At 36.2% G+C, this 22,522-nt stretch overlaps 1 protein-coding gene across 3 annotated transcripts; it reads left to right on the top strand.

Annotated features, from left to right (window-relative positions):
* Positions 1-206: 206 nt before the first annotated feature.
* LOC137406402 (uncharacterized) lies at positions 207-21,415 on the top strand. Of its 3 annotated transcripts, XM_068092976.1 has the most exons (6): positions 207-416; positions 832-993; positions 1,333-1,445; positions 1,753-1,834; positions 12,764-12,900; positions 19,683-21,415. In XM_068092976.1, the coding sequence occupies exons 1-5, from the start codon at positions 211-213 to the stop codon at positions 12,849-12,851; spliced, it is 651 nt and encodes a 216-aa protein (XP_067949077.1). In that variant the 5' UTR covers positions 207-210; the 3' UTR covers positions 12,852-12,900; positions 19,683-21,415. The 3 variants fall into 3 exon arrangements, with proteins under 3 accessions (XP_067949077.1, XP_067949076.1, XP_067949075.1); XM_068092975.1 differs by lacking the exon at positions 12,764-12,900 and having other exon boundaries at positions 832-984; XM_068092974.1 differs by lacking the exon at positions 12,764-12,900.
* Positions 21,416-22,522: the final 1,107 nt, after the last annotated feature.

The following is a 22,522-nucleotide window of genomic DNA, read 5'->3' as shown; positions in this document are numbered from 1 at the left end:
TTAGTATAAAGGAAAGCGTGACCATGTTGCATCTTTCAAGATGGCGCTCGAATCGGTACGCGGATAAATAACCTTGGCCTAAACACGAAAGCCTAAAATTATGTTCCAGTTCAAGTTGTATCTATTGCTAATTGCAGACGCGCTGTCTCGTAGTAAACTTGTGAATTCAATTACCTAATCATAATGCCTTACGCACGATCTCGTGTTTGTATGGCTGCCAATTGCAATGGTGTGGAGCATCTTTTTTCTTGGCCAAGTGCAGAGAAAAGGCCAGATCTTTACCGGGCGTGGAACAACTGGGTGAAGATGGATGTGAAAAACTTCGTTTTTTCGAATTATTCTTGCCTTTGTTTTCGTCATTTCCAGGACGACATGTTTTCTAACCTGTTTGCGTACTCCAGATGTCACCAAAGCACGTAAGTAATCTATATCATGAACTACAAGTAGTAGTAACTCTGATCATTTTCTAGTATTTTTCTAATACTACTGTATTAATATTAACTTTTATATTATATTATTGTATTTTTATATGTTATTATTAGTATGTTATTATTAGTATTTTATCTTTTTGATTACATGTATTATTTTGATTATAATGACAAGACTTACTCGCACTGCATATCTATCTGTAAAACATCATATTTTAATTGATAATGAATAAAATAATGTTATCAGTTTCACGATTTATTTTGACAAATTTTTCAATCCCCACTGACCTATAGTTATGTTGTATAAAAATATTATTGTATATTTCTGGTATCATCATTCATTGCATATTAATATTATTATCATTAACATATCTTACATTGGTTGTCACCTACATTTATTTAGTTTGAAGCTCGATCGAGATAAAGCAGTTCCATCCATTCGGTTCCGGAGCGAGGAGAGCGCCCGTGCCGTCCTGACACCTCGGAAGAGAAAATTGGAAGATGCTCCAGTAACTAAGAGGGAACACCGTGCTGTGCTGCGCCAAGCATTGTCTGAGTACAGGGAGTACGATAATACTTATATACATGTATATGCAGTGCTGTGCAATATATATATATCAATGATATATATATATATATCAATGATATATATATATATACAGTATATATCAATTATATATATATCAATGATATACAGCCCCCCATTGGGGGCTGTATATCATTGATATTACTGACACCAGTTTTTGCAATGATATTCCTCAGTTGTCAGTTAGTAGTGAATCTGATCTGTTTGTCGTACATGTTTAATTTCTCGAACCACTCCATTTAATTTCATCATTCCTCACAATACAATATACAAGACATTTTCAAAACTCCCTCGCTTATGTTATTTGTGTGATTGCAGCCCTCCTGCTGCTGTGACTACTCCTGCTGCCCAACCATGCCAGTCATCTCCTCCATCAGGGAGAGAGTCGCCTCTGCCGGTGCTGATTGTGGTTCACCACAGAGTGTCGCAAGGTGTGTTTAATGGCTGATAGACGAGTTAGTTGTTGATTCCATTGGTGCTGTTAGATTTTTTCTGCTGTTGGTTAGTTTTTGTTTAGACAAGGAAATTCATAGATGTGTCATACATGAGACTCATTATTGCTATGACACATCAATTGTTTTGTCACCGTTTTTATCCTGCTGGTAGTTTGATGGTTATTGGTGAGTCATTGGTTGTTAGGATGTTTGTTCTATTGCGCCATTTGACTGATGATAATTTGATTGGCTCATGGTGTTACTTATTGTATCAGCAATAGAGTTTCCCATTTTTTAAACTCAGGTACTAATACGGATCGGGTGGTTAAGCCTCACTATCGAAGTAAGGGTGTGCAAGTAAACCTTCCTGATCCTCAGCTTAAAAGGTGATATTAACTATTGTACTACAGGCTGATTTTGTGATTAGGAAAGGGGTGCAAGGAATTGTAGCGATCTTTTATGGATTTTTAAACAACCGCTTGACTTTAACAGTTATATATTGGTTACTTATATTTTTAGTATATTTATTCTGATAGTAGATCATATTTCATTCACGTGTATTATTCTATGAATTAATCTATGCGTTGTCATAATTTAGAGTGGTTGCTAGAGTTGATCACAAAATTAAAATCATTGGCACAGTGAGTCTGACTGAGTGACACTACTACTTAGTTTACTAAAGTCACATATATACACTATATAATATATACATATAATATATACATATATATATATATCTATATATATAGATATATATATATACCTAAAATGTCTAAAAATATATATATATTTTTAGACATTTTATCTGAAGAGTGTGATACATATTGTACCACATGAAACGATTAGTAATAAAATGTTTAACTTGTAGAGTGAAGTTCCCTTATACATATTTTATATATATATATACATATATATATATATATATATATATATACATGTACATATGTATATGTTAATATCATTATTATAATCATATATATGATAATATCCTATCTTCTATCATCACTCTCTGGCTATAACTATTACTACTAGCTATCATAGTGCATAGGAGCTGACTTGTGGCGGTGCCTACCTGCCGAGAAATTTGGTTCTGTTGAGGATCTTCATCAAATGGAGCGTCATGCTCAAAACGCCAGGGTCTTAACTTTTCAGAATGTGACTTTTTTATGATCGCAACTCGTACATGTACTTCGAATTGTCGGCATGGAATGCCCAAGCTAAAACAAATCTGTAAAGTAGTGAGCATCTATATTTGATAAGGGCTTTCCAGTAGAACCTGAAGTTTTTTGTGAAACTGGTGCTCCGAGATGTTTTATATTGAACGTTATATTGGCCTTTTATTTCACGTGATAACGTCACGTGTCAAAACAATAATACGTCATCAAAATAAAGGATTCCAACCTACGGCCGGTTTCGTGATGGCGGTAATTAATTGTTCGTGTTTAAGCTTCTAAGAGCTTGTAATCACATTTCCACATATTTGGCACTTACAACACAACAGAGTAAGACATTGTGAACCTTTTAATACCAAATAACCGTAATGTAATTTTTGTTTCAAGTCAACCTTCAATAACTTGTTCAACCAAATCTGCAGCAATTATCTGGTTCAATGTTACAATGCCACCATTCATTGTTACATGACAATCGCTTCACAGATCAACACACTCTTTACGACTCTAATCATCGGTTAGGCAAAGGGCACATTTGTTGGTGTGTGTGTGTGGACTCACATCTGTACAACCAGGTTGTGAGGATGCGTTCTGCACGTCGTATGTTCCTCAAGGGCATTTGCGCTCTGAGCTTTTACGGAAAATTTACTTTCCTTGCGCAAAAGGAAGAAAAACTCCACAAGTAATTGTCACGATGAAAATTAATTTAAAATTGTTGCTATATGGGCTTTGCTATGCTTACTGAAAGGATACGACAACATAATGTTCGTTCTAAATAATAATGTTCGTTCTAACTCAATAATAATGTTCGTTCCAACTCAATAATAACGTTCATTCCAACTCAATAATAATGTTCGTTCCAACTCAATAATAATGTTCGTTCCAACTCAATAATAATGTTCATTCCAACTCAATAATAATGTTCGTTCTAAATCAATAATAATGTTCGTTCTAAATCAATAATAATGTTCGTTCTAAATCAATAATAATGTTCGTTCTAACTCAATAATAATGTTCGTTCCAACTCAATAAGAATGTTCATTCTAAATCAATAGTAATGTTTGTTCTAACTCAATAATAATGTTCAATCTAACTCAATAATAATGTTCGTTCCAACTCAATAATAATGTTCGTTCTAAATCAATAATAATGTTCGTTCTAAATAAATAATAATGTTCGTTCTAACTCAGTAATGTTTGTTCTAACTCAATAATAATGTTCGTTCCAACTCAATAAGAATGTTCATTCTAAATCAATAGTAATGTTTGTTCTAACTCAATAATAATGTTCAATCTAACTTAATAATAATGTTCGTTCCAACTCAATAATAATGTTCGTTCCAACTCAATAATAATGTTCGTTCTAAATCAATAATAATGTTCGTTCTAAATAAATAATAATGTTCGTTCTAAATCAATAATAATGTTCGTTCTAAATAAATAATAATGTTTGTTTGAATGAGTGGATTAGATTCCTGTGCAATCTTTTTCGTAAATATAATCATGATGTAATATAAATATAGTCATGATGTAATATAAATATAATCATGATGTAATATAAATATAATCATGATGTAATATAATTATAATCATGATATAATATAAATATAATCATGCAAATTCTTAGATGTCAATTCATTTATGTCAAAATAATCCTGCAAGCTCGTGTTCTTCACTACATGAAATTATAAACAATATTGCAGGCCCATGTTGCTAATTCGATGACATTATAAATATAATCATGATGGTGTATCCTCACTTCTATATCTATATTTTTCAAAGTTGGTCGTATGTATGTGTGTATGCGTGTCCAGCTATAGCTATTAAATCATAAAAGTGAAAACACACTAGGCGATATTTAGAGTGATATCGCGCTGTGTGGCGCTAATCTGCGCTAGAACTCACTCAGCGTGCTCATGCAGAGCGATAACGCTAGACTTTCTCTACACAACTTTATCGCTAGCGAGATGCATTTCGATTGGTTGGTTTTACCAGAATGCAATTTTATGGCGAGTAATTATTTCTTATCGATGTTCAAAAACGTACAGCAGCGACAGTTTGTTATTTTGTTACGATTGAAACATCTTCTGAACGAGCACTGAATTGTTCATAAATTTAGTAATAGCACTCCCAGTCCTGTACACCATAGCAAACAAAAATTACAAAAATTCAAAGTTGAAAACCAACATTTGGAGTCAATTGTTGCGCAGGTTGACCATTTTGAGAACGGTAAATATTTAATATATTAAATATCAAAAACAACTACAAAATAAAATATGTATAAAAATTGTAAAAATATTACAGTTAAAAATACAATAATAGTTTTTTCTTATTTCTTCTTGTAGTGTAGGCAGTGTACAATCCATGAAAGTGAGATAGGTTTAATAAAAAATGCGGAAGTTGTTTACGTTGTTGCCTAGACGGCGCCATATTGACTTACATAAATTTATTAACTAGAAATTCCCCTGTCATACAGCCCATGACCAAAGTGATATTGGAAAAAAGAAATGGTACTGGCTGGTTGAGAAATGCAATATTAGCGGTCAAATGGCACTGCTGTGCAATAGGATAACTGCAATGGTAGCTGCATTAGTAGCTGTAATGTATTGAGTGTTATTATGTACAACAAACAGCAATAATGAAAGGAAAAGATTATATGTTTATATCTCTCCCCTGCAATAGGAGAAATGCAATATTAGAAGTAAAATGGCAAGCTGCTGTGTAATATAAACAGTTTGAAAGTTGGTTGTGTTGAATGCAGAATGGTTTTGACAGCAATCTGTAACCAAAGTGAAGAAATGGGTCATGATCACAGAAACCATGGTTAAATCGGGTGTGTGAGATTTAGAGTTATCTACACTAGCAGAAGGAGAAAATTCTCAGTTATTTTGCAAAAAAGTTTGATTCCAGCTCAAAGAATAGAGGAAGCATAATATTATTATGCTTTATTATTCATCTTGAGGTGTTGACTGATGTTCTAAAAGAAGAATCAAGGAGATTGACCAACCAGAAGCTGAGATATAGCCAGCCAAACACAGGTCTACCAAAAAACAAGTGTTTTGGTAATCATCAATATATGACGTATGAAATCGACTTGTGTGCCATTGGTCAATTAAGCCAACTAATGCGCTCTCCTATAGGGGAAGGCGGGGTACAGTGTGCCAAGGGGCAAAGTGATCCACCATATATTTTTTAAATTGTAATTTGTATTTGGAGTTATCGTTTTTACAAGAGGTCATGTGATCACTGGAGGTCCTTTTGAATAAAGAAAGAGCAGTGGAAAGCTGAAGGTAAGAAATTTATTAACAAAAAACTGATTTTTGATGTTTTTTGTAAATTTCCAACTTTGAGTTTTTCGTCTTCATTTTGCGTTAATGCTTTGTTTTTCATAAATAAAAATGTAGAGAAATATTACTCCATATGATTATAGTAAGCATGTAAAAAATGAAAACTCTTGCGCATCTACAATTTCTTGCATGCTTATTTTTCTCAGGAAAAGTCAATTGGGGCAAAGTGAGCCAATGGCTCACTTTGCCCCGCACATACACAAACTCTTGAAAATGTTACACAAAACTAAAGCAAGTACTGCTTACATTTTAGAATGGTACGAAACTACAAAGGTAAAACTGGGCAGGCAGACATAAGTCAAGTAGAATATGCTGCAAAGATTATTGAAGAAAGAAATGGAAAGTCAATTCAAGAAGCTACCAAAATTCATGGTGTGAACTGTAGGACTCTTAAGAGGCATATTGAAAAAGGACGTGTTGGAGGTGCACAGCGTAGAAGTGAAACTAGTTTACACCAAGAAGCAAGAAGAAGAGTTGGCTGGCCATGTAAAAAATCTAGACAACAGATTTTATGGTTTATCTACTGAACAAGTACGTAAACTAGCTTACGAATACAGCATGGCTAATGACTTGAGCATTCCACCAAGCTGGTCAAAAAACAAGAAAGCAGGTGAGCCGGTGTTTAAAGTGTAGCAACAAGTGTAGTGTCTACTTGGTTTAGATCTACGCTAAAAACATCTAAAGTAACTGTGACTAAGAACAAGACAACAAAAACTAAGAAAAAACAGCAAACAGATTCTTCATCAGAAGAAAAGAGTTAGCCCAAGAATTATTGTGTTCTGATGAAGAAAGTCCCGATGAAGATGAAAAGGAAGATGTGCCAACTCCTACTAGAGACAATATTAACATCATTGATCATGTTTTAGTTTGGTACGAAACTAGCAAAGGTTGACTTGCAACAAAATTCACATTACAGTTATTTGGTATCAAAAGATTCACCATGTCTTACTCAGCTGTGTTGCAGGTGCAAAATATGTGGAAATGTGATTACAAGCTCTTAAATGCTCAAAAACGAAAAGCCGCCGTGGATTGGAATCTCTATATTTCGATGACATAGCCATGAAATTTGGTTATTGTCTTGTCATGTGATGTTCTCACGTGACAAGACGGCATGCAACACAGCAGAGTAAGACATGACAAGACAAGACTCACCTGCAACACAGCAGAGTAAGACATGGTGAATCTTTTGATACCAAATAACTGTAATGTGAATTTTATTGCAAGTCACCATTAATGTTTAGTATGCAGGAAGAGTCATGAAATGTAATGAAAACTCTGTTACCATCAATTTCATGAGAAAAGCTGGAGACTGCTTTGTTTATCAAGAGGAGGAAGACGTTCATGATGTTGACTTCGAATCTATAGTTATATTTTTGGGACAGCCAGTAAACACTGGTGGGACTCTGAGGGTTAGAAATCGAACTACATTCAGAGTGGATTTATCTGCTTATACTGTAAGATAAACTATTTTCAATAATACTGCTGATAGAGACATTGTGGGCGACACACTTTTTACTGTATTATTTCACGATAATGCTCATACGACTTGCTTCCGCATTTTATGTTATAAATTTTATGTATATTTAGTTTACCATGTTCTATGTCTTATTCATGAGTCAAATTCAGCCCGTTGTCACACTTTATGTTTTAACACAGTTAAAGATATCAAATATATATTATGTGCAATCAAATCACATATTTATTGCTATGGCTCATTTTGCCCCATTGGGTGGATCACTTTGCCTCGGTAGTGGGGCAAAGTGAGCCAGGTGTAACATGTTGCAAAAACAATAAATTCTCGCGATTGATTTAAAATGGAGCATTGCAATTCAAATACAATAATAACAACATGTTGAACTTTCTATAGACCAAGTTTCAGCTCAATTCAAGCAGTCACTTATATTTTATTTGAGAAACAAAAAAATTGGCTCACTGTGCCCCGTCTTCCCCTAACAATCACGGCGTTTTAATTGGTTTAATCCCTGGAAGTATAGAACAATCAAATTGGGCCTAACAATCATCGCTCCTAGAATTCCGAACCAGTCCCTCTGGCGCGTAGATTAGTTTTAGCATAAAATAATTACATGCGTCTATTATTTCGCAACATTTCGCTTCTTGCTAGTTCAGCTCAGTTTTGTTGTTCTCCTACTTAGCTTCTCTATTCAGGCTCATCTTTAGCGTTGTTCAGATTTTTTTAACTATATCTAATAAATGGAATCAATTAAATCAATCATCAATCTCGGTTATCATTTGGAATTTTCTATAAATTATATTAGTTACATCATTTATTCTATACGCAGTTATATTATTATTTTGTATAATATGCATTATGATTATTATATAAATCATAAAAAATAATCATAGGTAAGATAATAGATCAATAGAAAAATCAAATCAAAAGTTACCGTTTTCTTTTCTTATAGCAAGAGCAGCACGGTCATGTTAGTCTTTTTAAGATTATGGCTGTAGTGAACTTACAGTCTGTTAATAGTGACGATAATCATGAAAATCAACTGAATGCTGCAGTAGATACACAGTAGAAGAATGCTGCAGTAGATACACAGTAGAAAAATGATGAAGGAACAAAAAGTCCCATTCCTATTTCTTATTCTAAACAAACTGCAACTCGCGGATATCGCATATAGACTATACACGCGCCGTTCGTTGAACAGATGATCTTCGGAGCATATCCGTGGAGATCGAGTTAAAATTTGAAGCACAATAGTCAAAATCTGCTCTTCTGCTTTGAAAAATCATGGCGAGGGGTTGTGGGCAAATGCCTTTACCACACAATGTTTGGTTGATTTTCTGAGAAACCAGAGCTAGTCTGTAAATTATTTACTATCGCGAAAAGCGTTTCACATCTCGTAGCCAAAACAATCATTATACATAACGGCGGTAAGGGTGCGCAACTCCGGCACATGATCATTAAGTCGATTTTATACGTCACAGTTTTCGGGATTTTCGAAGGGTTTTCCTCTGATTCTTTATTAGGTAGACCTGTGTTTGGCTGGCTATATCTCAGCTTCTAGTGGGTCAATCTCCTTGATTCTTTTTTTAGAACATAAGTCAACACCTCAAGATAACTAATAAAGCATAATAATATTATGCTTTCTCTATTCTTTAATTACAGCAGATTTTATGGTCAATAAACGAATGCATGTTTCCCATTAGTGTGAAAACATAGTTTTGAGAAAACCGGTGTTCAAGTTTGAGAAACGAAAACCAATGCACAATTTAGTTTACATTTCAAAATGTCATAGCAACCAATATCAAGAAATTGTGATATTTATCTAGATTTTTGTATTTGTATGCAAAAGATTATGCTGAATTTAAAAATCTAAACAGATTTTAGTTGGTTGTCATAGAAATAGCTGTATATCCATAAGAAAGTGTAGACCTATAACTTAATTTTGCATTTAATTTTGCATTTAATCGGCAAAAAAGAAACGATTACTTTTCAGTACTTCTATGTTAATTACAGAAACCTTCGGCAATTGGGCAATGCCATAGACTGGTGAAATGTGCACGCTTTTCTCGTGAATTGCGCATGACTTAACGGTTCAACTCTCTGTCGCACGGCCTTATTGGCGTTTCGTTGGCCGGTCTTAATTTTGATTAAAAAAGGCTTGTCAGGTTTTAATGGCGATTTTAGGCCAAATTAATCTGTCTATTTATGTATAATCCGATCAGATGGGTTAGATTTAGGATACTGTATACAAAGTTTAAAGACTTGGTAACATATTTAAATAGGTTTATATGTGTTTTGTATCGCTATTATACTTAAACGACTCCATAGAAAAATGGTTAAATCTGTTGATGAGATTTGGGCACAAGGGTTTGGGACGGCTGTTCATGAATAATTTTCGTGAGTTGTGTGCACATATGCATTTATCATAAATCTCCCAAACGATTGCTTCGCTCGTGTTCAGTCGTGGGACAACTCCGCAGAAACTTATGATACAGAATTTTATTGGCAGTTTGTGGGCGTGCCCAATATATCGGTTGCTAGTGAATCGCTCAAGTGTGTTTATGCACACGCCAGCGATATCTTCGCCCTCATGATGCTCGCGATAAAATCGCCTAGTGTGTTTGGACCTTAACGGTCACATACAACTTTTATTGTATTTTCTAGGTAAATCAGACACGCTGATTCCAATTTTGTACTCAAAATAAAGATTGGTCCACTAACCTTCAAAAGTCATGAAGGCTTTTTTAAAGTGTTTCAATATCTGTCTCGAAAACAACACGATCGGCACAACAAGTTCCGCTCATAATAGAGATGAGTGTCTTAAAACCTATTATTATCTAACTTCAGTAGGTAAAATAATCTCAGTCTTTTATAAAAGGTAGATACTCTATTTGAAATTCTGCGTAGCTTGTCACATGATGTTTAATAGGCTAAATACCGAAAAAAAGAGCTCATAAAGCGCGATTTTATCACAAGCTAGCATTATTATTGCGCTTTTTCGAGCTCATTTTAAAATATGCAGTGTTAAATAGCTTATCTACCTTTCAGAAACAACTGAAATTATTTTAAAGGCTGAATTTAGATAATTATGGGTTTGAAGACACCCATCTCTATCATTCTAAATCAGACTAAACATCCCACAAGAATCAATCCATACAATTGAATGGATTCATGGATTTGACGCCAAGCACACCACCACTAAGCCATGGAGCCACTTCGGACCAATTGTGGATATAATCGTTACACATGATGATCTTCCAGGGCTCATCAGACTGATCCATATTTTTCTTATAGTACTTCAAGCATGCTAGTTTGAAGTACTTTTGAATGAATTTTTGAAAACGACGCTTTTGTTTGTAATTTTTTTATTATAGTATCAAAACAACACCAAAAAGTACTATTAAATAAAAGAAAAACGATCGTTTTCTACAAATATGACAGCTTTTTTGTGGACGAGCGCATGTGCAAACTGCTTGATGACGTAAAAAAAAAAGATGTATAGCGATTGAATATAAGACGCATGTGTCAAGCTTCATCTAGCATGCTTGAAGTACTACAAGAAAAATATGGACCAGTCTGATGAACCCTGGAAGGTCATCATGTGTAACGATTATATCCACAATTAGTTCGAAGTGGCCACATGGCTTAGTGGTGGTGTGCTTGGCATCAAATCAGTGAATCCATTCAATTGTATGGGTTGATTCTTGTGGAATGTAAGCTTTTTTCCTAATGTTGGCTTCAGACAGACACTTGGCTTCAAGGAGAGCTCTTATTATATCAAAGACTAGCTAGATGCCCGGCGTTGCATGGGTAGTAAAACAAACTTTTTGTACAGAAAATTTAATTTTAACCAACAATTACCATTCTAACTTTTAATTCAGAGTGTTTGTTTATTTCTGGAAACTGTGCTATTTCTTTTTACTGTGTTCATTTCTGTGTAATTCATACTGCACCTGCTGCAGTGTCTACTACAGCTCTATACTGATTGCAAGTCTTGTTGGCTATATGAGTTTAAGCATTTTTCTTCAGTGTGATTTAGTGTCGATGGTTAGTATTAGAGCAGACATGGCCTAATTGTCTAGATTGCCTGTGGGATGTTTTGTGGAATTCAACCTGTCAACAGGTTGAATTCCCAAAAAGGTCACCCGTGTTGACAGGAATAACATCAAACCTTCAATTGGGTCGCGGTCACAGAAACCATGGTCAAGTCGCAAATCACGAAGTTGAGTTATTCGACTTTAAAGTTGCACTAACTGAATTTATAATTTTGGTAAGGATTTTTGTAACACGTGCTTCTGGACCAATCATAAAGTGATCTTTCTGAATCTGAAGTCAGTTTAGATAATAAATGTCTTAAAACCTCGGAAAAAACCCTTAAAACCGTTGCTATGCTAAACAGGAAGTACTGAAAAATGGCGTCCAAAAAACGAAATCGTTTCTTTTTTGCCGATTTGAAGGATAATTCTGACATTTTGGACACTTATAATGAGTACTTTGGTTTTCCAACTGATGGCAAAAGCAGTGTAAGTAAAGGGAATGACCATGATATATTCCTAACCATTCTTATAAGATTTTTACAATATTTAATTATAAGAATAATTATTCGATTTTATAAGATTTAATTATAAAAAAAATTATTCAAATTTGCAAGATCAAAGTATAGAGTGACCGATGATGTGCAATATGTTACTATTTTTTTAAACATTTTGTTGATCATACTATGGTTGTGCTCAATATCGCGGCACTGCCAAGCCGTTTTTAATATCTGCAAAATTAGGTAATACATTTTCTTATAGATATACAGCCATTTCTATGACAACCAGCCACAATCTGTTTAGATTTTTAAATTCAGCATAATTTTTTGATATAAAGACAGAAATCTAGATAAGTATCACAACCTCTTAATATTGGTTGCTACGACGTTTTGAAATGTAAACAAAGCTGTGCATCGGTTTTCGTTTCTCAGACTTTAACACCAGTTTTCTCGGAACTATGTTTTCGCACTGATGGTAAACATGCATTCAGTTTATTGACCATAAAATCTGATGTAATTAAGCTAGAATCAAAATTTTTTTTGCAAAATAACTGAGAATTTTCTCCTTCTGTTAATGCAGATAACTCTAAATCTTATAATTCCGACTTAACCATGGTTTCTGTGATCATGACACAATTGCTCTCCCCAATTGTGTCGTCAAGGTTTCCATGCCCGAGCTATTGTTTCCACAACAATGCTCTTAAAACACTCGCAGCCTTGGCTTCCATTTAGCATAATCTAAACTGCACTTGAGCACAATGAAAATTTCAGCAAATAAGCACATATGTGTTTCAGATGCAGGGTGGGTTCACGCCGGCAACGAAAAAGGCCACTTACCAAAAGAAAGGCGGCTGGAAATATGAAAGGAAACTCAATCCAGTAACCGACACAGTAGAGATTCTTAGTGAAAAACTGGAGCAAGCGAATGAGAGGTGAGCAGTTTCCCTTTTCAATAAGCAGTTTCCCTTTCCAAATGAGCAGTTTCCCTTTCCAATAATCTGTCTTTGTTCCAGTTTCTATAAGCTCATCCACACATCAATGGTTCTGTCATTCTAACAGTGAAACTATAGTGCATTTTAATTTGATCATACTCTATTTCACTGGCCAATGAGCATATCAGGCGTGCTGAAAACAAAGCATTAAAATTAATGAAATAATAATAAAATACATGATAATTGTTATTTACATGTACATAATTGTAGGATATTGTGTACATGCAGTTTTGGGTTTTTGTTTTTGTATGGGAGTTTATTCCCCTTTGCTTAAGGGAAGACAATCTGTTTTTTGTAGCGGCCATGTTTTTGTTCGTAGCGGCCATGTTTTGTTCGTTGCGGCCATGTTTTGTTTTTTTGTTAGTTGCTAGTTGTTCCTCCATGAGACACGTTGTGTTATTATCATACTCAGAATATATTACTCTAAATAAACAAAGTTAACAGGTTATGGGCCCAGTGCTGCTGACATAAAGATGGGTGATAAGCTAGAGATTACCAAACTCACCAAAGACAACTATTCTACATGGAAATTTAAGGCTAAACACCTCTTAACTGCAAAAGGACTGTTTGGCTATGTAGATGGTTCTGAGACAGCACCTGGATCTAGTGCTTCAGCAGATGACAAGAAGCAGTATCAGAGTGGCAGAGCTAAAGCACACAGTCACATTGTGCTCTCTGTAAGTGATGAACTGTTATATCTCATAACAGAGTGTGAGGATGCAAAAGACACATGGGAAAAGTTGCAATCGCACTTCGAAAGAGACAGTCTCGCAAACCGCTTGTTCCTTAAGAAGAAATATTTCAGGACAGTTATGAGTGAGAATGCGTCCATCGAGAGCCATTTAAAGGATATGAAGGAAATCACAAACAAATTAGCCGCGATAAAAGCACCAGTAAGTGAAGAGGACCAAGTTGTGACCTTATTAGGTAGCTTGCCAGAGAGTTTTGACACATTAGTTACAGCGTTAGAGGCTCATGGTGATAGACTCACTCTCGAATTCGTATCGAACGCTCTTCTTAACGAGGAACAAAAGCGGTCGGAGGAACAAAGATTACCAGCAACTGCCGGCATCTCCAGCAGCACCAGTCATAATGTTAAATCTGATGCTGCTCTATCAGTTGAAGCCAAAACTGCCGATAGCTCACAAGTCAGGGGGTGCTATATCTGTAATAGCCCTAATCACTATATGAGGTTCTGTCCACAGAACAAAAGTCGCGGCCGAGGTCGTGGTGGAAGGTACAGAGGACGTGGTGGCCACACACAACACCTAGCATCAACTGCCTCAGCAGATGATGAAATAGCCTTCTTGGTACCAGAAAGCAAATCTGCTGTCAATGATGATGCTGTACAACAGCTGTGGGTTATAGACAGTGGTGCTAGCAGTCATATGTGCCAGACTAAGGATGTATTCACAGAGTACACTACGCTCGATAATCCAGAGTATGTGACGGTCGCTGATGGTTCGAAAGTTCAGGGCATCGCCAGAGGTAGTGTAAGACTTTCTATGCGGGTAAGTCAGACTAAGCAACGCACTGTAACTCTCAAGAATGTTTTACATGTACCTGCTCTTAATGGTAATTTACTCTCAGTCAAAGCAGCCACTCAGAATGACTATGTAGTGCAGTTTGGTCGTAATCGGTGTTGGGTCAAGAATCAGAGAAGCATGGTCATTGCTAAGGGTACACTGGTAAACAAACTGTATTATCTTAATCTAGCTGATATCGATCACACTGCCAATGTAGCATCAGGTATAGATATCTGGCATAAACGGCTTGCCCATGCAGGTATCAGCACTCTAAAACGTGCTCACAACGAATCCCTCGTAGATGGCGCAGATTTATCTAGTGTAAGCTTCGATCTGTGTGGCTCATGTGTTAAGGGTAAAATGGCGAGATTGCCGTTTCAGTCTAGTGGTATCAAGTCAAAGCGAACATTAGAGTTAGTTCACACAGATGTATGCGGTGAAATGCAAACAAATTCTCTAGGTGGTAGAAAATATTTTGTCAGCTTTATTGATGATTTTTCTAGATATGCTCATGTTTACTTTCTATGTAACAAATCAGATGTGTTTAGTGCATTTCAGGATTATAAGGCTAAGGTAGAAACCCAGACCGGCAATAGGATAGCCACGTTACGTAGTGATCAAGGGGGTGAATACCTATCACACCAGTTTAGTGACTTTCTCAGAGTAAACGGTATTCAACACCAGCTGACAGCAAGATATACACCTCAGCAGAATGGGTGTGCCGAACGATATAATCGTACAGTGTGTGAGTCAGCCAGAGCAATGATTATAGAAGCTGATGTTCCTAAATCATTCTGGGCTGAAGCTATTGCTACCTCTGTATATGTGCGTAATCGTTTACCTACTGCTGCTATCCGAGATCATATCACTCCCTATGAGCGTTGGTATGGTAAGAAACCCAACATCAGTAACGCTCGTGTATTCGGTTCTCTAGCATATGCGCATATCCCCGACGAGCTGCGTCAGAAGTTAGATGTCAAAGCTGATGTTATGATGTTTGTTGGTTACAGTGAGCAGTCGAAAGCTTATAGACTGTATGATCCTGTGAGTAAGCAGGTTGTAGTACGACGTGATGTCATATGTGATGAAAGTAAGCTCGGTATCCCACAGGCCGGTAAGTCAGAACCCGATACGCTCATGTTATACTTGTCCCCTCATGATGGAGTGAGCTTGCCTGGTGAGCTCCGACGCTCAAGTCGCGACACTAAGAGGCCAATACGGTTTGGTATCGATGAATTCTGTAATAATGCTGAGCATCATGCACCCACTGATAGTGTTTTCAGTGAGCCTTCTAGTTTTGCTGATGCGATGTCATGTCCTGAGGCTAACCACTGGGTGCGGGCGGCCAACGAAGAATACAAGTCTCTCATTGATATGAATACCTGGGATCTCGTACCGTTACCACCAGGTAGACAGCCTGTTAGCTGTAAATGGGTATTCAAGCTGAAGAATAACTCTGATGGCTCCGTAGATCGTTACAAAGCTAGGCTCGTAGCTCGTGGTTTCACACAGCAACAGGGGGTTGATTTCGATGAGACATACGCTCCTGTTGTGCACCGTATGTCACTGCGTGCACTGCTCTCATATGGCTTCAGTCTAAACATGATAATTCACCAGATGGACGTCGTCACCGCATTTCTTAACGGTGAGCTAGCAGAGCACATCTATATGACACAGCCCGAGGGTTTTGTCACTCCTGGATCTGAAAACTTGGTATGCAAGTTAAAGCGTTCTCTTTACGGATTGAAGCAATCCCCCGCTGCTGGAATCTAGTGCTCGATCAATATCTCAAATCACTAGGGTTCTCTCAGTCGTCTGCTGATCAGTGTGTCTACATACGAAATGACGGTGGTCAACAAACATTGTTGGCTGTTTATGTAGATGACATTGTAATACTTAGTAATAGTGAAAAGTCTATGCATGACATCAAGTCATCGCTCAGTCAGAAATTCAAAATGAAAGACCTCGGTCCGATTCACTATGTATTAGGTATCAGTGTTGCAGTAAACGATGAGTCACTGAAGATGTACCAGCCTAACTACATCTATCAAACTTTGAGGAAGTACAAGATGTATGACTGTAACCCCGTACACACACCAATGACCATGGATGTGAAACTATGTACCGATGATGGCAGTCAGCCTGCGGACAAGTCTCTCTATCAGTCGCTCATTGGTAGTCTGCTCTATCTATCAACTGCCACTCGTCCTGATATCGCTTATGCAGTGAGTGTTCTCAGTAGATTTACAGTCGCGCCAACAGAAACCCACTTAACTGCCGCTAAAAGAGTGCTCCGGTACTTGAAGTTTACTCCAGAGCTCGGTATCAGCTACTCCAGGTCCGGTTCTAAACCAGTCGGCTATTCAGACTCAAGCTGGGCTGATGATGACACTCGTCATTCAACTTCAGGTGTTGTATTTATGTATGCAGGAGGACCAGTCCTATGGTTAAGTAAGCGACAAAGTGTTGTTGCTCTGTCGACCGCCGAGGCAGAGTATGTAGCAGCTTTTGACGCCACAAGAGAAGCTGCTTGGCTCCGACAACTATACTTGGATATAACAGGATGTGAGTGCACACCGCTTACGTTGTACATCGACAACACCTCTGCCATATGCATTGCAAATAACAGTGCGACTACGAAAAGAAGCAAACATATGGATGTCCGTTACCATTATGTGCGAGAAGTCAACAGTCTGCATATAAAAACTGTACACTGTCCCACTGTAGAGATGATAGCGGACATACTCACCAAACCTGTCCCACGACCTCGATACGACGAACTCCGCTCGAAACTAGGTGTAGCATAGGTGCCGGTTTGGGAAATGCTAGATTAGGATTTAGTGTTTGTGTGTGATGTTTTTACACTTTTTGGTGTTTGGTTTGTCTATTTCTTTTATAAAAAAAAAAACAAAAAAAAACAAAGGACCCTGCAACTAAGGGGGTGTGTAGGATATTGTGTACATGTAGTTTTGGGTTTTTGTTTTTGTATGGAAGTTTATTCCCCTTTGCTTAAGGGAAGACAATCTGTTTTTTGTAGCGGCCATGTTTTTGTTCGTAGCGGCCATGTTTTGTTCGTTGCGGCCATGTTTTGTTTTTTTGTTAGTTGCTCGTTGTTCCTCCATGAGACACGTTGTGTTATTATCATACTCAGAATATATTACTCTAAATAAACAAAGTTAACAATAATAATGTCATGGAAATGCCAGACTCTATTTGCGTAATAGGCATACAACTATAAATATGAATCTTAGGCAACTAATACGGATGAAAAGATTACTCACCTTAAATGAGACTTCGTTTTATGAATACTTTCTAAGCAATTGGTGCTCACAGACAACAAACGTATATATTTATGGAGCTCACGTCTATATTGACATAAAATAGCATTGAATTTTCTATGAAGGCAATGTGACTGCTGTAATCCTCCAGATAACCATGCGATAAATCGGCACTCTTCAATGGTTTACACAACATCTTGTTTAGGATCCACAGTAGAATATTCATGAAGGCTTTACCAGTATTGAATATCAATCCACACACTTCACAAGGTCATGAATAACAACATCTTGTCTAATCAGTCAAGGTGGTCGGTGGTCACTAGTCAGGATGTGAGTTAAAAGGTATATACAGATCTGACCAATCCTTACAAATCTGACCAATCGAATCTTAGAAAGAGCTGTCCCTTGTCTGATATCTCACCCCTAATCTCATCATCAAGCCTAAGTAAATTTTCTGCCAAGTAGGAATATTGGAAGACATTGTCTAGCCAAGATGGCCGTCCTCTGTTTCGCTTTGACATATCTAGTGCCATAGGCATTTGCGGTGGCTTAAAAATGAAATATACAAAATTTTGGTAGACTTTGTCAGAAAGCATCAGGATTTTTCTATCATTTGAGAATGTTTTGTATGTTTGAGGCGATCTGATTGCCAAGATGGTTCACGATTGAATTCGACGCAAATTGATCGCGATTGAAACGCTCAGATCAGCATAAGTACAATTATGACATCTATAGTTGCCAAGAGACTGACATAGTAGAGACGCATAGTGCTGCAAATTAAACGCAATAGCCGATAGCAACCATAAAGGCGTGGTCACACGAGCGCCAAACCGACTTCGGTTTGGTTCGGAAGTTGTTTTCCTTCGGTTCGGCTAAGCTGCCTGTCACACGGCATCCAAAGTCACTTCGCTTCCTAGATACCATACATATAGAGACAGGACACTGTTTCATTGGTAGTTTTTATGTATTTGAGCTAAATATTTCTATTGTAAAGAAAAAACTGAGGAACAATTAGTAATTATAATTACGCAGCAGATTTATGAGAAGATCGTTCAGCTGCTCAAAATAAATCACTCGATACAAAGATTTTGCCAACCCTTCCCATCAACATAATTATATTTTTTATTAACATATGAATGTTTTTCTATGCTGAGTACATAACAAACAAAACTAGTCTTTATCTTAGTACTGTGGTTTTACATAAATAAATCAGTCAACGATACTTCATCAGGATGAATATGACACATTACCTATATTCTACACAAAAGAAAATCACAACCATTCTCTTACATTTATGCAAAACTGAAGTGCAACATCTTACATTTATGCAACACATTCACAAGTCCGGGTGACCCTTGTCGTGAATTGCTTCATTTTGTTTATTTAACGAAATAAAAGTATCGTCCCATTTCTTTTTTAACTTTGCTCACACGCACTTAAGGAGAAATGTGACGCGTGCTCGCTAGAATTTTAACCAGCCAATAAGAGCAAGGGTTCGGCCACAAAATTTCGAGGAAGACTGAAATGGTTCGTTTCGGCCAGAAATGTCTTTGGCCGAACAGTTTACAACTGACAGCGACGTCGTTTTGCATCGTTTCGGCTCTCGTATGACCACACCTTTACATTGATGGCGACCATTGACGCCATTTCAGCACATATTTTTCTTCTGAGCATTTTAACCGCATTCAAGTTTTATCGATTTTAATCTTAAAACATCCTGTCTGTCAAATAACCTCAAACATCAACAAAAACAGCAAATGATAGAAAAATGCTGATATTTTCAGATAAAATCTACTAAAACATTGCGTAATTTCATTCTTAAAGACAGCATATTTTGATCCTTACTTGCTGAAACAGCAGAATGAATGCTAACAACTGGAACTGTAGGATTTTAAATCTAGAAATATTCCATTTAAAGGATGAAAGAAATGGAAAAGCTACTCCGACAGCAGAAAGAATTGCTAATGTCAATGGCTGACAAAATGGCTACTAAACTAGATGACAGAGGAAAGTGCACTGGTTGAACTGACAATGCCTCAACCAATCAAGATCTCCATTTTATTGCAGCTAATCTATTTGTTAGGCTTCTATGACAGCATCAGAGCTAAAGCAGTCATTATTTGTATCTGTATTTAGCCTACATACAGTTTTTATCATATGGCCATCATGAACATATCAATTACTTTTTTTGACAGATGAAATTCTATGAAAAACTTAGTAGATGTACATAGTGATTTGGACCTTTCTGAATATGAAGATTAATAATTTTTTTATATAAAATAAAGTTATATAAGCTTATACTAATATTTATAGAGGGCATCTTGCAGTTTCATCTCATAGAGATAATACTTTATTAATTTGAACCCGTATAGATGAAAAGTTATTGATAAATTACAACATTGGCATCATCAAGTCGTCACCCCTGGCAACGTATGGCAGAACAGCATGTGCTTGCTGTGACATGGAATAGCATGCACCCAGTGTGATATGAAACGGGATGCGACTGTTGTAACACGGAATGGTATAGGCCTGCTATGGTTTGGAACAGCATGCACCTGCCAAGGCATAGATTGACATGTATCTGTTATGATATGGAATAGCATGTGCTTGCTTTAATATAACATGCTCCTGATATGGCATAAAATAGCATCATCCTGCTATAGCATGGAATGGTATGCACCAGATAAAACAGGATGACATGCATGTGCTACGTCATGCACTGAATGGCCTCATGAGGAAGCAATGTGCGTGCCTGTGAGCATAGGTATTGATAAGGCTTTGCACTATGAATTCTAATGCATATATCAGCTTATAAATAAAAATATATTATTTGTACAGATAACGCCATCCCGTCAATACATCGAAAAGTTGATTAAAGATGTATACGAAAACAAATTGCAAGCCACCATTATCGCGCACAGTTCCTATTATTATTCTAGACAAATTCTGATTCGAGTTAGCCCTTCTAATTTACATACCTTCAATCTTTGGTCCAACTTCATCATTTCCATTGACTAATGACGAATTCCAAGGTCCATTGCTAAAAACCTATTTTTTCGCATGTTGCAATATCTAGAGCAGTCAGTAGGAATGGCCTCTCTTTGTGATCGGTCAGACGAGACCACTGCCTACCCTTGTGCTTTACAGTGATGTAATTAATTTTTATATCTTATTGTTACGCTTGTATCAGTATCGCTGTATTCAAAATTTTGATGGTTGGCTTCTGCAACCATTTTGATACGCATATTTTTCTGTACTCACTATTATTATTACTACAAGTCATTTTTATTTTATCAACTGTATCGGTATCAAATCGTTTTTCATTATTATTATTTTAGTAGAACAGACTTTATTTTGCCATTACATGCAAATTATTTCACTTTTAAACACCTTTTCTGTTGTTTTATTTTTTCTCTCAATTTATTGAATTACACAACTTTATTATTATATGAAGTTTTAGGGATCTGTATTTTTATTTTCTTATAATGAACTTCGTGTACAGCAAAACAAAATCATTAGATATTGTATAATAATTCAGCGGTTGATATGCCTACTGGAGAACTAACCACCCTAGAAATTAGTATATTTAAAAATTATTATATATGCATTTTATTTAGACTAGCTTGAGTTACTCAAATTCATTGGGTAAAGAGACTTAGCCAATGGTAACTGCATTACCTGTCACTGTTTATAAGCTGTTTTACATCTTAAACAGATGTGTAGCATAAGAAGTAATGTTTTTCAATAATCTGTTTTAACTATGCTTCAAGCTTTTGAATATTTGAATTATGCAATGGCTGGAAACACAGAAAAAAATAAAACGTTTAAAAATTAAAATGGTAAATGTTGTATATGGATAAACACAAATATATTTGCTGTGCAAACACCTTTTTACTACCCATGCAACGCAGGGCATTCATCTAGTAATAATTATTATAAATGTAATCATGCAGACTCATGTTCATCATTTGACAAAATTACAAATGTAATCAGAAGGCCTGTTTTTTAGTCAATAATATATTACGTGTAATAATAATCAAGGTCCATGCTTGTCACTTTATGATATTATGAATACACTTAAAAAGGGCTAGGCTTTGCACTCAATATTGCGTTATATAACTCCAAGTGCTTACTGATATGTTTCTGACAATGATATTCTAAATATATCAACATTTACCCTTGTTCATCACACCATAGTATAATAAATACATGTGGTCCTATGCTCCTTAATCAATGATATTACATACCGGTATATACATTTATGAATATTTTATTGTATGCTTACTTTAACTTCGTTTAGAAGAACTTAAGGAAATTAAGTACTTTATGGTAATAAAAGGCAACAAAAATGTAACACATTGGTATTCACATTGATATTTAAGTATTGCCCACAAAGAAGTTTTTCCAAGACGAATATTTTCAGCTCTTCCAAGATACAGCAACAGATTTATTTGAATTTTGATTCTTCGGGCCAGCCCTGAACTACCAATATAAGTTACTATATTATTTTTAATTTTCACCTACTCATCACAAGCTACAGAAAAATGGCAGCAATAGGATTAACGGCCAAATCAAGAGCAGGATCTATTTCACTGATTACAGTCTAGTAACGCCTGCAAGGTAATTTGCTCGCTACTCAACTGCAAAATCACAGTTGAAGTGGTCATGTAATACCGTAGATATTATAGTAATACTATAATAATCAGTTTCTATGCTCTGATGATTAGTCCTACACAGCACTCTATGACGGATAAAGAC

This window comes from Watersipora subatra, chromosome 10 (genome assembly GCF_963576615.1).
Source record: "Watersipora subatra chromosome 10, tzWatSuba1.1, whole genome shotgun sequence".
NCBI lineage: Eukaryota > Metazoa > Bryozoa > Gymnolaemata > Cheilostomatida > Watersiporidae > Watersipora > Watersipora subatra.
The sequence above is the reverse complement of the archived record's forward strand: the minus strand, read 5'-3'. Positions and strand labels throughout refer to the sequence as shown.

What these genes read in the sequence shown, in the direction of transcription:
- LOC137406402 (XM_068092974.1), top strand. Translation starts at nt 211, where the DNA reads ATGGCTGCCAATTGCAATGGTGTGGAGCATCTTTTTTCTTGGCCAAGT. An exon ending in TCACCACAGAGTGTCGCAAG is followed by an intron (nt 1,446 to 1,752) that starts GTGTGTTTAATG and finishes TTTTAAACTCAG; the next exon opens with GTACTAATACGGATCGGGTG. An exon ending in CCTGATCCTCAGCTTAAAAG is followed by an intron (nt 1,835 to 19,682) that starts GTGATATTAACT and finishes TTCCATTTAAAG; the next exon opens with GATGAAAGAAATGGAAAAGC.